We start from the raw sequence: 17,030 nt of genomic DNA on the forward strand, positions 1-17,030 counted from the left end.
TTATTATTTACCTACATATAACCATCAAGAACAATGTGTAAACAATAAGCATATACTTCAGTCAGGGTTTTTTTCCCCTCTGAACCATCTAAAAATTACTTATACATATCAAGTTTCCTTATTCAGCATGCATTTCTTAAGTACAAAGACATCCAATGAAATTCAGAAAATGTTAATTTCACACAATATTATTACTGTTGTTAAAGATTTATTTATTTATTTTCGGCTGGGCTGGATCTTCATTGCTGCTTGTGGGCTTTCTCTTCAGTCATGTCCAAATATTTGCAACCCGATGGATAGTCCATGGAATTCTCCAGGCCAGAATATTGGAGTGGGTAGCTGTTCCTTTCTCCAGGGGATCTTCCCAACCCAGGGATCAAACCCAGGTCTCCCACATTTGCAACCATGGACATCATGGACATCCATGATCTCAACTGCCTCTGTGAATGCTGTAGGCTCCAGTATCAAGTACCAGGGGGCCAGGAGGATACTCACCCACCTGTGCTCCCAATAATAGGATCTAAGTCCTTTGTTATGTCACAGGAGTTAGCAGAAGCCAGTGAACCTGCTCCATGCCCTCTGGGCTATGGGGAAAACCTGGAGAAACCTGGAGAATTCTGACTTGGTCAGAAACCTATGCATGAAGGAAACTTGGCAGAGTCCAGGATTCCTGAAAGCAGCATTCCATTGGAGAAAAAAAGAAAGAAAGATTGCAGATGGTAAGAGTCATTTTCCAGTGCTGCCCTCACCCCTAGGTGAAACACTATAGAGCTGAACTAGCCAGTGGGGCCTTTCTCTTTAGGAGAAAGAGAAGAAATCTGTCAGTGCCCAGGTCCCCAGTTCTGTGGGAGGCACAAAGAAACCCTTTTCTCTCTTATAGCTCCCAGAGTTCTGGGGCCACACCTCATGACTAGGGGCAGAGAAATGATGTGAAAGGTCATTAAGAATGTCAAATGGTATAAGATGGATGCAGTTCTTGCTGACTGTGCTCAAGACTTCAACAGAAAACTTCTACACAAGCCTCTGGGGAAACCCCAAAGGAGGATCCTTCTCTCTGGGCCTGTTGGTGCCCCCAGTGCCCTGAGTACTCAACCCATGCCTACCTCTACACTGTTGACAGCTCCCTGTGTGTATTCCCAAGAGTGCAGTGTGAGAGTAAACTTCAGTAAATGGACTGTTTTAAGGAAAACAGGACAGTCCTGTGGGCAAGGGGGTAACCGCACACTTGAGCTGAAGTAGAACCTTGTGCAAAACAAAAGAGAGTTTTTCAGCAGCCAGCCTGGTGAGTGGTAAAAATCAGAGAAGACAAAAAAGTTTACAATTTTGCTACAGAAGGAGCAAGGAATGTGAAGTGGGTGTATCCATACAAGGTCAGAGAAGAGTATGTATCATCTGAAGGTAATTACTAATGATTTGTGGGGTGAGGGTTGTTTACCACTTCAAATGCAAAAGCACCAGTGCAAAACTCCAAGGACCATCAAGGTGGAAAGATATCATTGTCACAAAGAGTGACAAATATCTTTCAAACTGACAGAGGCACATGTCGATGACATAGAATTTTGTGATCTAACTTAGAAAGAATCCAACATTGTTGTTTTGAGGAATCCCAATGAGCTATAAGAAAATACAAAATGGCAATACAATGAAATCAGAAGAATAATATACTGACACAATAAGAGATTTAATAAACAGAAATTATAACAAAGAACCAACAGAAATTCTGGTCCTGAAGAATTTAATAAATGAAAAGAGAAAAATGTTATACAGAGCATCTAAAATAGAGTAGACCAAATTCAAGATAGAATCTGGTACTACAAGATAGGAACTTTGAAACAACTCTTATCAGTGGAAAATAAAGAAAATTGAATGAAAAAGAACAAAATATCCTACATGATCTATTAATCTCCATTCAACATATAACTATTAGAATAATTAAGGTTCAGGAAGGAGAAGAGAGGAGAAACTGTGAGGAAGTTTATTTAAACAAATAATAGCCAAGAGCTTTCCAAACGTAAGGAAGAGACTTGGACACCCAAGTTCATAAAGGTAATAACCCTATTATCTGAATGCAGAAATACCTTCTCCCAGATACTGTATAATGAAACTGTCAAAAATTTTAAGAGATAATCATATCAGTAGATTTCTCAGCAAAAAATCTATAGGCCTGGAGAATGGCATATTCAATGTGTTGAAAGAAACATATTGCCAGCCATGAATACTCTATCCAGCAATGTTATCCTTCACATAGGAAAGAGAAGGAAAGATTTTCACAAAGAAATAAAAGCTGAGGGTGTTCATCACTGCTAGACCTGACTCACAAGAAATGCTGAAAGGGGTTTTTCAAGCTTAAACAAAATGCTGTTAATTTGTGACATGAAAAAAAATGAATGTATATACAACAGTCTGTGTTAACCACCTCACTTTAGAATAAAGATGAAAGGAAAAGAATAGTAAAAACAAATGTAGATGTTATAACTTGTTAACAAACACACAACATACAAAGAGATAAAATGTGACATTGGAATATATAAGGGAAGGTTAAAAAATAGAGTGTTTGTAGGCATCTTAAGTTGCTATCAGTATAAATGAACTGTTTTATATATAATATGTTCATGTAAAACTCATGGTAACTGCATGGCAAAAATCTGGAGTATACTTATAAAAGATAAAGGGGAATCATAGCACACCATCATGAAAAATTACCAATGTAAAAAAGTAGGCTAAGACAGAAACAAAACAAGACAATGGGACTACAGTCAGAAAGCAATAAGAAGGCATTAGGAATTTTTACATATCCATAATCAGTCAAAATGCAAGTGGATTAAATTCATTACTCAAAAAGTTACTAGCTGCATGGAAATCAAGACCAAACTATATGCTGCCTAAAGGAGAGTCACTCCTGATTTAACAACACACAAAGGCTCAAAGTAAAGGGACTGAAAAAGATGCTCCATGGCAAGTGAAAACATAAGGAGAGCAGTGGTAGCTACATTATGTCAGACAAAATCGTATTTAGGCCAAAAATAGTAATAAGAAAACAAGAAGGCCATTATATCATGATAAAGGGGTCAGTTCATCAAGAAGATTTAATAATCACAAATATATACTTCCCCACTGAAGCCCCTAAGTATATTAAGCAAATACTAACAGGTCTAAAGGGAGAAAGAGACTGATATATGGTAATAGTAGGGAATACTCATACTGCACTTTCAGCAAATCATCCAGAGAGAAAATCCACACAAAATCATGAGGCTTGCACCATACTTCTGAATGAAGGCTCTAACAGACATTTGTGTGGGTGCATGCTCAGTTGCTCAGTCATGTCTGACTCTTTGTGACCCCATGAACTTTAGCCCACCAGGCTCCTCTGTCCATGGGATTTTCCAGGCAAGAATACTGGAGTGGATTGCCATTTCTTACTCCAGGGGTTCTTCCTGACCCATGGATCAAACCCACGTTTCTGTCATCTCCTGCATTAACAGGCAGATACTTTACCACTAGCACCACCTGGGAAGCCCTAAATACTGTACACTGCCATCTAACTTTCATTTTTGTATTACAATACATTGAGAACCAGTGTCCATCAACCCCACTAAAGTTTCTTTACCACCTTCAGGCTGCTGCCTGCTGAGCATTGTGCCAAAACATATTGGCCTACCTGTCACTCAGAGTCATAATCTTCTCCTTTACTTTGCATTAATTTATGTAGTATTGACTCTAAAGGGCCTGTAGATTCATCTCTTGCATAATATTTTAATGATTCATAAAGGTTATGATGAATTAAGTTGTCATGTTTGTTTACAGTTTGAGGAGATATTCCAGGTGATCTGATCATATAATCTCTTATAGAGAATCATTAAAATTTTTAGCAGTTATCCCACCTGTCTCCTCCTCTTTCATGCTATTTTTCAGTCAACTATCTGTATGCTGCTGCTGCTAAGTCGCTTCAGTTGTGTCTGACTCTGTGCGACCCCAGAGATGGCACCCACCAGGTTCCCCCATCCCTGGGATCCTCCAGGCAAAAACACTGGAGTGGGTTGCCATTTCCTTCTCCAATGTGTGAAAGTGAAGTCACTCAGTCATGTCCGATTCCTAGTGACCCCATGGACTGCAGCCTACCAGGCTCTTCTGTCCACAGGATTCGCCAGGCAAGAGTACTGGAGTGGGTTGCCATTGCCTTTTCCAACCATCTGTATACTTTCAGTAATTTTAGATGCCCTCCATTTTTTTGCCATTTTATCTTTGACTCTCATCCTTTTGAAAAACCCCAGTCATTCCCCCATCACTCAGATACATTTACAGTAGCCTTGGAAAGCTATCTGTGACATCTTTCTTGACATCATTTTATCTTCCCAATAATGAAGTCACGTAAGGAGCCCAAGCAGCAGGAACCAGCTTTTGTCTCAGCTGCAACCATCATTTTCATCAAAGTCATAGTTTCAGAGAATTTTAGTATCACCATTAAACGTACCAAAGTTGCTTGTATTTTCATTTCAGCAGGCTCCAAGAGAATATTTCATTTAAGGGTAGACTTGGATAATTCTCTTAATCAGGATATGTGCTAAGTACTCGTGCCTTTATCCAGCCCACCAAGAGGCCATTTGTTCCTCTGTCCATATTTATGTAAAAGCTGTAGCATACTAAGAATTCTGAGTAAGACTGGACATGCCTTTCTATTCAGTACAATTTGAAGTAGTTCTTCGCACTTTTGCACAAATCTACTTCACTAGAGGATTTAAAAGAAAATTGTTTTATACTAACCCACAAAGTGGCTTAATTACTTTAGCTAGTATTCCTGTGTTTTGTTTTTCTTGAACCACTTCCCTGCAGCCTGTGTAATTTTCTTAATGATCGATCACCAGTTGAACAAAGATATCCTTCCAACTCTTTACATTCCTCCCCTTTACAAAATAAATCACCAACTCTGAGGCTATGACATCCTTGGGTCTGCTGAGTCAGCTCTATGCTTATCTTTGCAGATGCCAAATTGTTTGGAACTAGTTCATGGATAGAATAAGAATGAGGTGGAATAACTAAATGATTATAATGTGCTGTTTACGCTTAAATTAAAAAAAATTTTTTTTCCTTGGCCTTACCTCACTGCACACAGAATCTTAGTTCTCCCACCAGGGATCAAACCCATACCCCCTGCGGTGGAAGCATGGAGTCTTCTGGGCTGGACTGCCAGGGAAGTTCCTACTCCTATAATGTGTTGTTTAAAAATTTCTCCCTTGGTAGCACCCAGGAACAGCTTGTTCACATCCTTTAGGACTGTAGATTGATGGCTTATACATTATTTATCCATGCACACAGACTGTCTTGGCTAAAGAGCAGTGAGGTGAATTTATACACCTATTCTAAATATTTGTGTACATATTAAAATGGAAAGGAGCTAAAATGGATAAAACAAATTTGAAAGATAAGAACAAAAATGGAAGTAAACTAACTTCAAGATTCCTACAATGTGTCCATGGCAATATAGCCTTTGAGTAAGGATTGATAAACACATCAACAGGACATAATCGAGTTCAGTAATAGGCCTAAACCTATGTATAATAAGTTGATTTTCTCCAAAGGCATCAAGATATTTCAAAGGGGAAAGTATAATTTTTTATTTTTAAATGATGTACTGGCTGAATATCTTCATGGAAAAAAAAAATGAACCACAACTCTTACTTCACACCTTCTTCGCCTTTCACCTTCAATCTTTCCCAGCATCATGGTCTTTTCCAATGAGTCAATTCTTCCCATCAAATGGCCAAGGTATTGGAGCTTCAGCTTTAGCATCAGTCCTTCCAATGAATATTCAGGGTTGATTTCCTTCAGAAATGACTGGTTTGATCTCTTTGCAGTCCAACGGACTCTCAAGAGTCTTCTCCAGCAGCACAATTTGAAAGTATCAATTCTTTGGTGCTCAGCCTTCTGTATGGTTCAACTTTCACATCCATATATGACTACTGGAAAAACCATAACTTTTCCTAGGTGGACCTTTGTCAGCAAAGTGATGTCTCTGCTTCTTAATATGCTATCTAGATTGGTCATAGCTTTTCTTCCAGTGAGCAAGCATCTTTTAATTTCATGTGTGCAGTCACTGTCTGCAGTGATTTTCGAGCCCAAGAAAATGAAATCTGTCAGTTTCCATTTCTTCTCCATCTGTTTGCCATGAAGTGATGGCACTAGACCCCATCATCTGTTTTTTGAATGTTGAGTTTTAAGTCATCTTTTTCACTCTCCTCTTTCACCTTCATGAAGAGGTTCTGTAGTTTCTCTTCACTCTCTGCCATTAGGGTGGTGTCATCTGCATATCTGAGGTTATTCATATTGCTCCCAGCAATCTTGATTCCAGCTTGAGCTTCATCCAGCCCAGCATTTCACATGATAGAAGTTAATTAAGAAGGATGACAATATACAACCTTGATGTACTTCTTTCCCAATTTGGAAACAGTCTGTTGCTCATGTCCAATTCTAACTCTTGCTTCCTGACCTGCAAACAGGCTTCTCAAGGGGCAGGAAAGGTGGTCTGATATTCCCATCTCTTTAAGAATTCTGTACAGTTTGTTGTGATTCACACAGTCAAAGATGTGTGACTTTGCACAAAGATGTGCAAAGATTTCTTTGCAGCCAAAGATGCAGAAGCTCTATACAGTCAACAAAAACAAGACTGGGAGCTGACTGTGGCTCAGATCATGAACTCCTTATTGCAAAATTCAGACTTAAATTGAAGAAAGTAGGGAAAACCATTAGACCATTCAGATATGACCTAAATCAAATGTCTTACGATTATATAGTGGAAGTGACAAATAGACTCAAGGGATTAGTTCTGATCGACAGAGTACCTGAAGAAATATGGATGGAGGTTCGGGACATTGTATAGGAGACAGAGATCAAGACCATCCCCAAGAAAAAGAAATGCAAAAAGGCAAAATGGTTGTCTGAGGAGGGAGGCCTTACAAACAGCTGAGAAAAGAAGAGAAGCTAAAGTCAAAGAAGAAAAGGAAAGATATACCCATTTGAATGCAGAGTTACAAATAATAGCAAGGAGAGATAAGAAAGCCTTCCTCTTTGATCAGTGCAAAGAAATAGAGGAAAATGGCAGAATGGGAAAGATTAGAGATCTCTTTAAGAAAATTAGAGATACCAAGGGAACATTTCATGCAAAGATGGGCACAATCAAGGACAGAAATGGTATGAACCTAACAGAAGCAGAAGATATTACAAAGAGGTGGCAAGAATACACAGAAGGACTATACAAAAAAGATCTTCTTGACCCAGATAACCACGATGGTGTGATCACTCACCTAGAGCCAAACATCCTGGAATGTGAAATCAAGTGGGCCTTAGGAAGTATCACTATGAACAAAGCTAGTGAAGGTGATGGAATTCCAGCTGAGCTATGTCAAATCCTAAAAGATGATGCTGTGAAAGTGCTGCACTCAATATGCCAGCAAATTTAGAAAACTCAGCAGTGGCCACAGGACTGAAGAAGGTCAGTTTTCATTCTAATCCCTAAGATAGGCCATGCCAAAGAATCCTCAAACTACCACAGAATTGCACTCGTCTCATACACTCGTAAAGTAGTGCTCAAAATTCTCCAAGCCAGGCTGCAATAGTACCTGAACCGAGAACTTCCAGATGTTCAAGTTGGATTTAGGAAAGGCAGAGGAACCAGAGATCAAATTGCCAACATCTTTTGGATCATCGAAAAAGCAAGAGAGTTCCAGAAAAACATCGACTTCTGTTTCATTGACTATGGCAAAGTTTTAACTGTGTGGATCACAACAAAGTGTGGAAAATTCTTAAAGATATGGGAATACCAGACCACCTGACCTGCCTCCTGAGAAATCTGCATGCAGGTCAAGAAGCAACAGTTAGAATTGGACATGGAACAATAGACTGGTTCCAGATAGGGAAACGAGTATGTCAAGGGTGTATATTGGTACCCTGCTTATTTAACTAATATGCAAAGTACATCATGAGACATGCTGGGCTGGATGAAGCATGAGCTAGAATCAAGATTGCCAGGAAAAATATCAATAACCTCAGATATGCATATGACACCACCCTTATGGCAGAAAGCAAAGAAGAATTAAAGAGCCTCTTGATGAAAGAGAGAGTGAAAAAGCTGGCTTAAAACTCAACATTCAGAAAGCTAAGATAATGGCATCTGGTCCTATCACTTTATGGCAAATAGATGGGGAAACAACAGAAACAGTGAGATACTTCTTTATTTTGGGGGGCTCCAAAATCACTGCAGATGGTAACTGAAGCCAAGAAATTAAAAGATGCTTACTCATTGGAAGGAAAGTTATGGCCAGCCTAGACAGCATATGAAAAAACAGAGACATTACTCTGCCAACAAAGGTTTGTCTAGCCAAAGCTATGGTTTTTCTAGTAGTCATTTATGGATGTGAGAGTTGAGCCATAAAGAAAGCTGAGCACCAAAGAATTGATGCTTTTGAACTGTGGTGCTGGAGAAGACTCTTGAGAGTCCCTCGGACTGCAAGGAGATCAAACCAATCCATCCTAAAGGAAATCAGTCCTGAATATTCATTGGAAGGACTGACGTTGGAGCTGAAGCTGAAGCTCCAATACTTTGGCCACTTGATGCATACTCACTGAAAAAGACCCTGATGCTGGGAAAGACAGAAGGCAAGGGCAGAAGAGTCGACAAAGGATGAGATGGTTGGATGGCATCACTGAGTCGATGGACATGAGTTTGAGCAAGTTCTGGGAGCTGGTGATTGACAGGGAAGCCTGACGTGCTGCAGTCCATGGGGTCTCAAAGAGTCGGACACGACTGAGTGACTGAACTGAACTGAACTGACACAGTCAAAGGCTTTAGTGTAGTCAGTGAAGAAGCAGCAGATGCTTTTCTGGAATCCCCTTGCTTTTTCTGTGATCAAACGGATGTTGGCAATTTGATGTCTGGTTCTTCTGCCTTTTCTAAATCGAGCTTGCACATTAGAAAATTTTTTTGTTCACATACTGTTGAAGCCTAGCTTTAAGGATTTTGATCATTACCTTCCTGGCATGTGAAATGAGTGCATCTGTGCAGTAGTTTGAACATTCTTTGGCATTGCCCTTTTTTAGGACTGGAATGAAAACTGACCTTTTCCAGTCCTGTAGCCACTACTGTTTTCTAAATTTGCTGGCATATTGAGTACAGCACATGTACAGCATCATCTTTTTGCATTGAAAGAGCTCAGCAGACATTCCATCACCTCCACTAGCTTTGTTCATAGTGATGCTTCCTAAGGCCTACTTAACTTTGCATTCCAGGGTGTTTGGCTCTGAGTGAATGATCACATGATTGTGGTCATCTGGGTCATTAAGATTTTTTTGTATAGTTCTTCTGTGTCTTCTTCCCTGGAAAAGGAAATGGCAACCTACTCCAGTATTCTTGCCTGGAGAATCCCATGGACAGAGGAACCTGGCAGGATATGGTCCATAGGATCACAAAGAGTCGGACATGACTGAAGTGACTTAGCACTCACTTCTGTGTCTTCTTGCCATCTCTTCTTAGTATCTTCTGCTTCTGTTAGGTCCTTGTCATTTCCTAAAGGTCCTTTCCACTTCCTTTAATTTGCCCATCTTTGCATGAAATATTCCTTTGGTATCTCATTTTCTTGAAGAGATCTCTAGTCTTTCCCATTCTATTGTTTTCCTCTATTTCTTTACATTGTTCACTTAAGAAGGTTTTCTTGTCTCTCCTTGCCCTAAAGCAAAAGTCCTCAGTGATTTCAGAGGAGGCTGAATGGTCCTCAGACCTAATGCGAAGTTTGAGCAGTGATACATATACTCCCTTCTATTGCCTACCGGGAATTCATGAAGGTCAGCCTAGCTTCAAGAGAGGGAGGCATAGACTTCACTTCTCAGTGGATGTAAAGATTTTGTGGATGTTTACAACCCACCAGGGTGTATAAAATGGGAAATTGTTGATTCTAAATTTCTGCCTTACGTTCTGTCAATTTTGGCTTTATGTATCTAGGACTTAGTATATATGAATGCCAGACCTGTTTAGCATTTTTCTGTAAATTTTTATATTTTCCATTTTTTTCTTTCTGTGCTTCATTCTGTCTCCTTTTACTATTGCTATCTTGTGCTGGTCTGATGGAGTATTACACACATCCTCTGAGTTATTTTAAAAATTGACATTTTCAATTCTAGAATTTTTATTAAATTCTTTGTGATCATTTCTCTGCCAAAATTCTATCTTGTCATTTCATTCTTTGAACATTTCATCCATGGTGATTTAAACTTTTGTCAGGTTAACTCCAGTAGCCAGGTATTCTGTACATTTCTTTCTAATGCATTTTTTCTTCATATATTTTTGTCAAATTTTTTATCTTTTGTGACTGGGTATTTGATTGACAGACATTATGGGTGAAAAATTGTAGAACTCCTTCAGAAAGGAGCTTATTTTATAGATTCCTCTAGGCACCCAATTTAGGGTTGATCACCTTACTTGAAAGAGGGTGAAGAAAGTAGAAACTGGGCATCCATTCCTCGGGAAAGGATCAGCTTTTAGTTCACTTTCCTTTTATCATGCCCAGATCCTGGCTAACCTTCTCCCAGGCGGACCCTGAATAGTCCTTCATGTTACCTGAGCTAGTGTGTCTGGCAGAATCTCTGCTGAGCTTTGCAGAGTCTCAGCTCTTACCTCTGAATTGACAAAGGCCTCAGAGAAGTGGCTCACCTCTGCCCTTTATTCTCTCTGAGAGCTTGGCTCCAAAAACTCTCACTGCTTGGGTAGCTCAACAACAATATCAAAAGTATTGATAATTTCTCACTTTTGTAAATTTATTCTTAGTCCAACGCTTGGCTTAAAACAGAAATTTTGGCATTGTCAGACACAGAACTCTCCGTAGAAAAGGTGAACTCTAAATTTACCATAAGGTTACTGCTATGTTACAGCACTTATCTCAGGCTCCACCAGTTAGGTCATTATTTACCTTAATTCAATTTTTTGCTCTTTAACACTCCCAATCTCCTGATCATTGCTGTTTCTGCAGGAAACCAGACCCAGGTGCTGCCCCAGTGCAGCGACTCCGTGTCTGAACCAGCAGGCTCTGCAGCTCAGAGGAGAGCGCCCCCTACTGCTCAGGTGAAGGTCCCACAGGACAGAAGACCCTTCTCAGGTTAAGGTCCCACAGGACAGAAGACCCTTCTCATTCCCCTGTCAACACCCACATTGTCCCATTTCTCTCTCGTCAGACAGCAGACAGCTCCGCCTGGTGGACGGGGGCGGTCCCTGCGCCGGGAGAGTGGAGATCCTGGACCAGGACTCCTGGGGCACCATCTGTGATGACGGCTGGGACTTGGACGATGCCCGCGTGGTGTGCAGGCAGCTGGGCTGTGGAGAAGCCCTCAGTGCCACGAGGTCTGCTCACTTCGGGGCGGGATCAGGACCCATCTGGCTGGCCGACCTGAACTGCGCTGGAAATGAGTCTCACGTGTGGAACTGCCCTTCCCGGGGCTGGGGGCGGCACTACTGCAGACATAAGGAGGACGCAGGGGTCATCTGCTCAGGTCTGCGTGCACACTGTCCACAGGCTGGGGGAGGGGTGGGGCCCTGGAGGACGAGGATCTGAGCACTGATGAGAGATGCTGAAACAACCAGAGTAGGAGGCTTCCTCCCATGGAGCCTGTCTTTCCAGCAGACGTGAAGACGAGGTGCTTTCACTTCCTCCTACAGCAGCTGACATTCTGGTTCTTTCTTCTCAGTAGTGTTTCCTGCCAGAGCTGTTTCTCACAGTTGCCACGTGAAAGCAGGACTCACTCTGCCGTTCCCAGTCATAATACAGTCTGGAGATCCTGGTGATGTTGTAATGAAAGCATAGATTTATTCTGTTCAGTTCTGTTTGCTAGGAGTCTGAAGATGGTCTCGGTGAGCCAACATCCCAGTGTCCACAGGGCTGCGTTCTTCCTGGATGCTGTGCAGACTACTCCTTTCCCAGCCTTTCCTGGTTTCTGTGTGGCCTCATTCCTTGGCTCAGGGCCCCCTTTCTTCTTCAGACAACAGTGCCTATTCCAACTGTTCTTCCTCACTCACATCTCCCTCTAACTGAAGCTATTCAAGGTGATCCATCTAAGGGTATTAGGGCTAAGGAGGTGATTAGACTGAGCTCAGGTGATTAATCCACATTGTTCCAACTTAATCTGACCATCCCATGGTCCTTATTAATCACATCTGTGAAGCCCCTTTCTAAATGTAAGGTAACATCTCACAGGCTCCAGGATTGGGATGTGGACATTTCTGGGGGTCCGTTATACTGTCGACCACCTCGCTGTGCACATCACATCCTTTCACAGTCTTTAGAAGTTTTATCAGGAAGCAGGATTCAGCTCCCCTGCCCTGTAAGTGCCTGGTTGGTCTTTCTCTGTTCATAACCATCCTTGTGGTTGAAATAGAAAGATATTAATGGACAAAGTCAGGTGAAAGTGAGGCAAAAGTTAGTCTTCTCACCCAGTGGGCATCTCCTCTTCTGGGTCAGGGATGTGTGGTCACTATTTCTGGGGAAGAGGAAAACCCAGAGCACTGAGTGCAATGCTCACTGTGTTCCATCCCCTCCATTTCAATCTTAGAGTTCCTGGCCCTCAGGATGGTGAGTGAGGACCAGCAGTGTGCTGGGTGGCTGGAAGTTTTCTACAATGGGACCTGGGGTAGTGTCTGCCGCAGCCCCATGGAAGACATCACCGTGTCCGTGATCTGCAGACAGCTTGGCTGTGGGGACAGTGGAAGTCTCAACTCTTCTGTTGCTCTTAGAGAAGGTTCTAGACCCCGTGGGTAGATGGAATCAAGTGCCGGAGTACTGATACCTCTCTCTGGCAGTGTCCTTCTGACCCTTGGAATTACACTTCCTGCTCTCCAAAGGAGGAAGCCTATGTCTCATGTGCAGGTGACTTACTGTTTCTGTGCCTATCCCAACTCTGTAGGATGTCATTAGTGTGATTTTATAGTTTCCAATCTAAGTGATGAGTTTAGGTTGAATCTACAAAATGTGTGTGTTTGTATTTGTAGTGGAATGTGGAGACAAATATATAAACAGTTACAGTTGTTTCAGCTAGTGGTCACATGCAGTGAATGCTTCAGTCCAATAGATAATGAGCCTGTGTTTATCCTTGTCATTTGGACTCAACCAAGGATGACAGATATTCATGTCTGGGGACAAGACCACGCCCAGCTGTCCCTGATCCAGCACTTCCCATCGTTTCTCCTACAGGAGGGAGACCCCAGAGCTGTCCAGCTGCTGCCCCCTGCACAGGTACGTCAGCCCCGCCCCCTCCCCAGGGCTCCCAGGGGCTCCTTCCTCCCACCAGGGGTGTCACAGGAGGGGCTGCTGCCTTTTCAGACAGAGAGAAGCTCCGGCTCAGGGGAGGAGACAGCGAGTGCTCAGGGCGGGTGGAGGTCTGGCACAACGATTCCTGGGGCACCGTGTGCGATGACTCCTGGAGCCTGGCAGAGGCCGAGGTGGTGTGTCAGCAGCTAGGCTGTGGCCCGGCCCTGGAAGCCGTGCGGGCCGCGGCGTTTGGTCCTGGAAACGGGAGCATCTGGCTGGACGAGGTGCGGTGCGGGGGCCGGGAGTCCTCCCTGTGGGACTGTGCCGCGGGGCCCTGGGGGCAGAGCGACTGCAAGCACGAGGAGGACGCCGGGGTGAGGTGCTCTGGTGAGTGAGGGGCGCGGGTCCGCCCTGGTGAGTGAGGGGCTCGGGATGATGTGCTCTGGTGAGTGAGCCGCGCGGGTCGCCCTGGGTGAGCTGGGGCAGCGCAGCGGCAGTGGGCTGGGCCGGGCGTGGTGGGGAGTTTGTACTCAGACGTGTCCCAGTCCTGGGGCCCTGATCTATGATGCAGAAGCTGGGAGGACTGGACACTGGTGTTGTGGAGACTGAGGGGTGATTTCAGGACTCAGGAGAGAAAATGGGCTGCCCTGCATTTGGTCAATCACCCTGGTCCTAATTCCTGTTTTTTCTCTGGGTGAAAAAATTTCATTGCCTTCCCCAAGCACCCCCCAGTAAGTGGCTCAGACAGTCAAGAATCTGCCTGCAATGCAGGAGACTGGGCTTTGATCCCTTTGTCTGGAAGATCCCCTGGAGGAGGAAATGGCAACCCACTCCAGTATCCTTGCCTGGAGAATTCCAGGGACAGAGGAACCTGCTAAGCTATAGTCCAGGGGGTCACAAAGAGTCGGACACGACTGAGTGACTAACACTTCACTTTCACCTATTTCTGGCCAGTTCCCTTGCTCCAAATTCCTACTTTTTTTGGCTGTAAGAATTACATTGCCAGCCCCGCAACTGCCCCCAGTAAGTACAGTGCCAGGATTCCTGGGCCGGGTAGATATTCAGAGTCTTGGGACCTGTTCTGTGGATTCTCTGACAACAAAAGAGGAAAGAGCTTGAGGAGCCCCTGACTGGTGGAGTGAACCAGAGCATTATGTTGGGGAAGTCCTCTGCCTTGGTTCCCTGGGTCAGAGGTTTCTCATGCCCCGGGGTCCAAGGGAGACTGATTCCCATATTGCAAAGGCTAAGATTCTTCCACCTGCCCTTAAGTGTTTCTCCTCATTAGTGAGATGTGGATCCCAGGACTGTTTGATGCCCAAGGAGAAGGGATGAGCCAGGTCCTCAGAGGCTGTCTTGGCAGAGCATCTCCCTGACAATCCCTGGCTCTGCCTTGGGGCCACACTGGAGTGGAGTTGACTCATCTAAGGAGAGACCCAGGGGAGCCCAGTCACTGTCTGAGGCTGGAACACCATCTTCTGGAGCTCCTGGAAATGCTGGCACAGAGGTTTCTCTGTGCCCAGGACCTTCTCCACACCCTCTTGCTTTATTCTCCTTAGGGACCAGAACAACCTCAAATCCTCTCCCTGGTGCCTTCTCCCTGCCTGGGGTCCTCTGCCTCATCCTGGGGGCCCTTCTCTTCCTGGTCCTCATCATCCTGGTGACTCAGCTGCTCAGATGGAGAGCAGAGCGCAGAGGTGGGCTGCCGGGGGAACTGGGGACCAGGGAGCGTGTGTGCAGGCAGGAGATGGGGCAGGTGTGAGGAGGGGAGCCTGGGCCAGGTCTCTGTTCTGAGTTGCAGACTCCATGTGCTCTGTGCTGAGCTCTAAGGGCTGAGTGTACAGAGGTTCTTAGGACTGGGGTGTGAACTCTCATATGTCGTGGCCTCTTCTGTGAGAGAAGAAAGAGTTGAGGCTCAGCTGTGGATTCAGGTTACATCAGGAGAGAAGGTGCTGTTATAACCATGCTTTCTGGGAAACAAACTCACTCAGAAGGACAATGCAGATAGTGGAGTGCAGTTTATTACACCGGCGGGCCCAAGGCAGAGTCTCCTCCTCTTAGCCAAGGACCCCGACCAGCATTTGTGAAAATCTTTTATACCCCATGTGTACATGTCCAAACCCACCACCCCAAATCCCTTGAGGCTTACAAAGAAAGGGTAAATACAATCACAATAACCCCATCATTCACATGTTATGTGTTCAAACAGTTAATAATCAATAAGCCCATGGTTACATTCCAACCAGTTAATAACCAATAAGCCTGTGGTTACATTCCGATAGATACTGTCCGGAGGCAGGGGTGATTAGTGTCTGTTTTCTCTTAGGTGATGAGTAACCTGGATATGATCTTCAAGGTTCCCCTGTCCGGAGGGGGTCTTATCCTTCCATTGTCATTCCCACAGGCACTAAGCAGAGAGTTCAGAGTCCACTGGAGAAGTGGCCGAGCACGATCAGCATGGACAGGCCTCAGATGAAGTCCAGGCCCTGTGAATTCCTTCTTCAGTGCCAACACAATGCATGGGGTAGGAGACGATGCTGAGGTCCCAGCAGCCTGTGTGAGAGCACTGGGGAGATGAAGGGTGGGCCTGATGGATCGGGGTATCTGGAGCAGCATCTCTGACCTGCTGGGGGATCTCTCAGCCTTATCTAGCTATGAAGATGCTCTTCCTGAAGCTGTGTATGAGGACCTAGATCACTGTGTGATACAGAAAGAGGGTCTTCTGGGCAGCCCAGGCCAGTGTCTCTGCCTGTTCTCCTGGGACCTCTGGTTGTCACCACACACTGGCTGTGCAGGTCTTCTCAGTGTCTGCAGACCTCATGTATGCCCCAGGCTCACAGAGGCGGCTATCCAAAGTGGCAAGATGGCCTCTCAGAGCCCCATGAGCCTTGAGTCTCCATCTACACTGCAGGAGCCAGGCCTGTCTCCTCATTTCTTCTCAGCCTTAACACATGTCCCATGGGTATCAGGAGGGTTGTTTCTGTGTATTCTGTGATGTTTTTCTCTCACTTTACGATCCCTGTCAGATGACTCAGTGAATAAAATGCCATGTTACATGAGGGACGATGAAGACAACAATGACCACAGATCCGCTCCTGGTAATAGAGGTGGACCTGCTGCAACTGGGTGTTGGGGAAGAGAGTTTCCCTCATAGAGACAAGATTCAAGGAAAACAGTATTCCTTTGATGGACCAGAGGGATCCCTTGTGTCCAGATGGGGGTCTGTTCTCCCCCTTCTCTAGCTGTTCTGCGATGTCTCATGCTGGGGCTGGGCTCTCTGTGCCCTTAGTTACTCTCATTCAGTCATAACATGCACATATTTAAAAGAAAACATTATCTGGGAGCATCTTTAAAATTACTGTGGATGATGACTGCAGCCATGAAATTAAAAGACACTCGCTCCTTGGAAGAAAAGCTCTGACAAACCTAAAGAGTGTGTTAAAAAGCAAAGACATCACTTTGCTGACAAAGGTCCATATAGTCAAGGCTATGGTTTTTCCAGTAATCATATACAGTTGTGAGAGCTGGACCATAAAGAAGGTAGAGTGCTGAAGAATTGATGCTTTTGAACTGTGGTGCTGGAGAAGACTCTTGAGAGTCCCTTGGACAGTAAGATCAAATCAGTCAATATTAAATGGAATCAACACTGAATACACATTGGAAGGACTGATGCTGAAGCTGAAGCTCCAATACTTTGGCCACCTGATGGGAACAGCTGACTCACTGGAAAAGACGCTGATGCTGGGAAAGATT

At 44.2% G+C, this 17,030-nt stretch overlaps 1 protein-coding gene across 1 annotated transcript in view; it reads left to right on the forward strand.

Moving 5' to 3' along the window:
* The window catches only part of LOC110137287 (antigen WC1.1-like), a 69,140-nt gene that overhangs the window by 49,532 nt on the left and 2,578 nt on the right, over positions 1-17,030 (forward strand). The window contains 9 exon segments of the mRNA XM_070454159.1: positions 11,013-11,072; positions 11,075-11,104; positions 11,215-11,529; positions 12,586-12,780; positions 12,783-12,899; positions 13,224-13,265; positions 13,353-13,667; positions 14,837-14,974; positions 15,682-15,801. Coding sequence (XP_070310260.1) covers positions 11,013-11,072; positions 11,075-11,104; positions 11,215-11,529; positions 12,586-12,780; positions 12,783-12,899; positions 13,224-13,265; positions 13,353-13,667; positions 14,837-14,974; positions 15,682-15,801 — 1,332 coding nt within the window.

The sequence above is a fragment of the Odocoileus virginianus genome, chromosome 23 (genome assembly GCF_023699985.2).
Source record: "Odocoileus virginianus isolate 20LAN1187 ecotype Illinois chromosome 23, Ovbor_1.2, whole genome shotgun sequence".
NCBI classification, from domain to species: domain Eukaryota; kingdom Metazoa; phylum Chordata; class Mammalia; order Artiodactyla; family Cervidae; genus Odocoileus; species Odocoileus virginianus.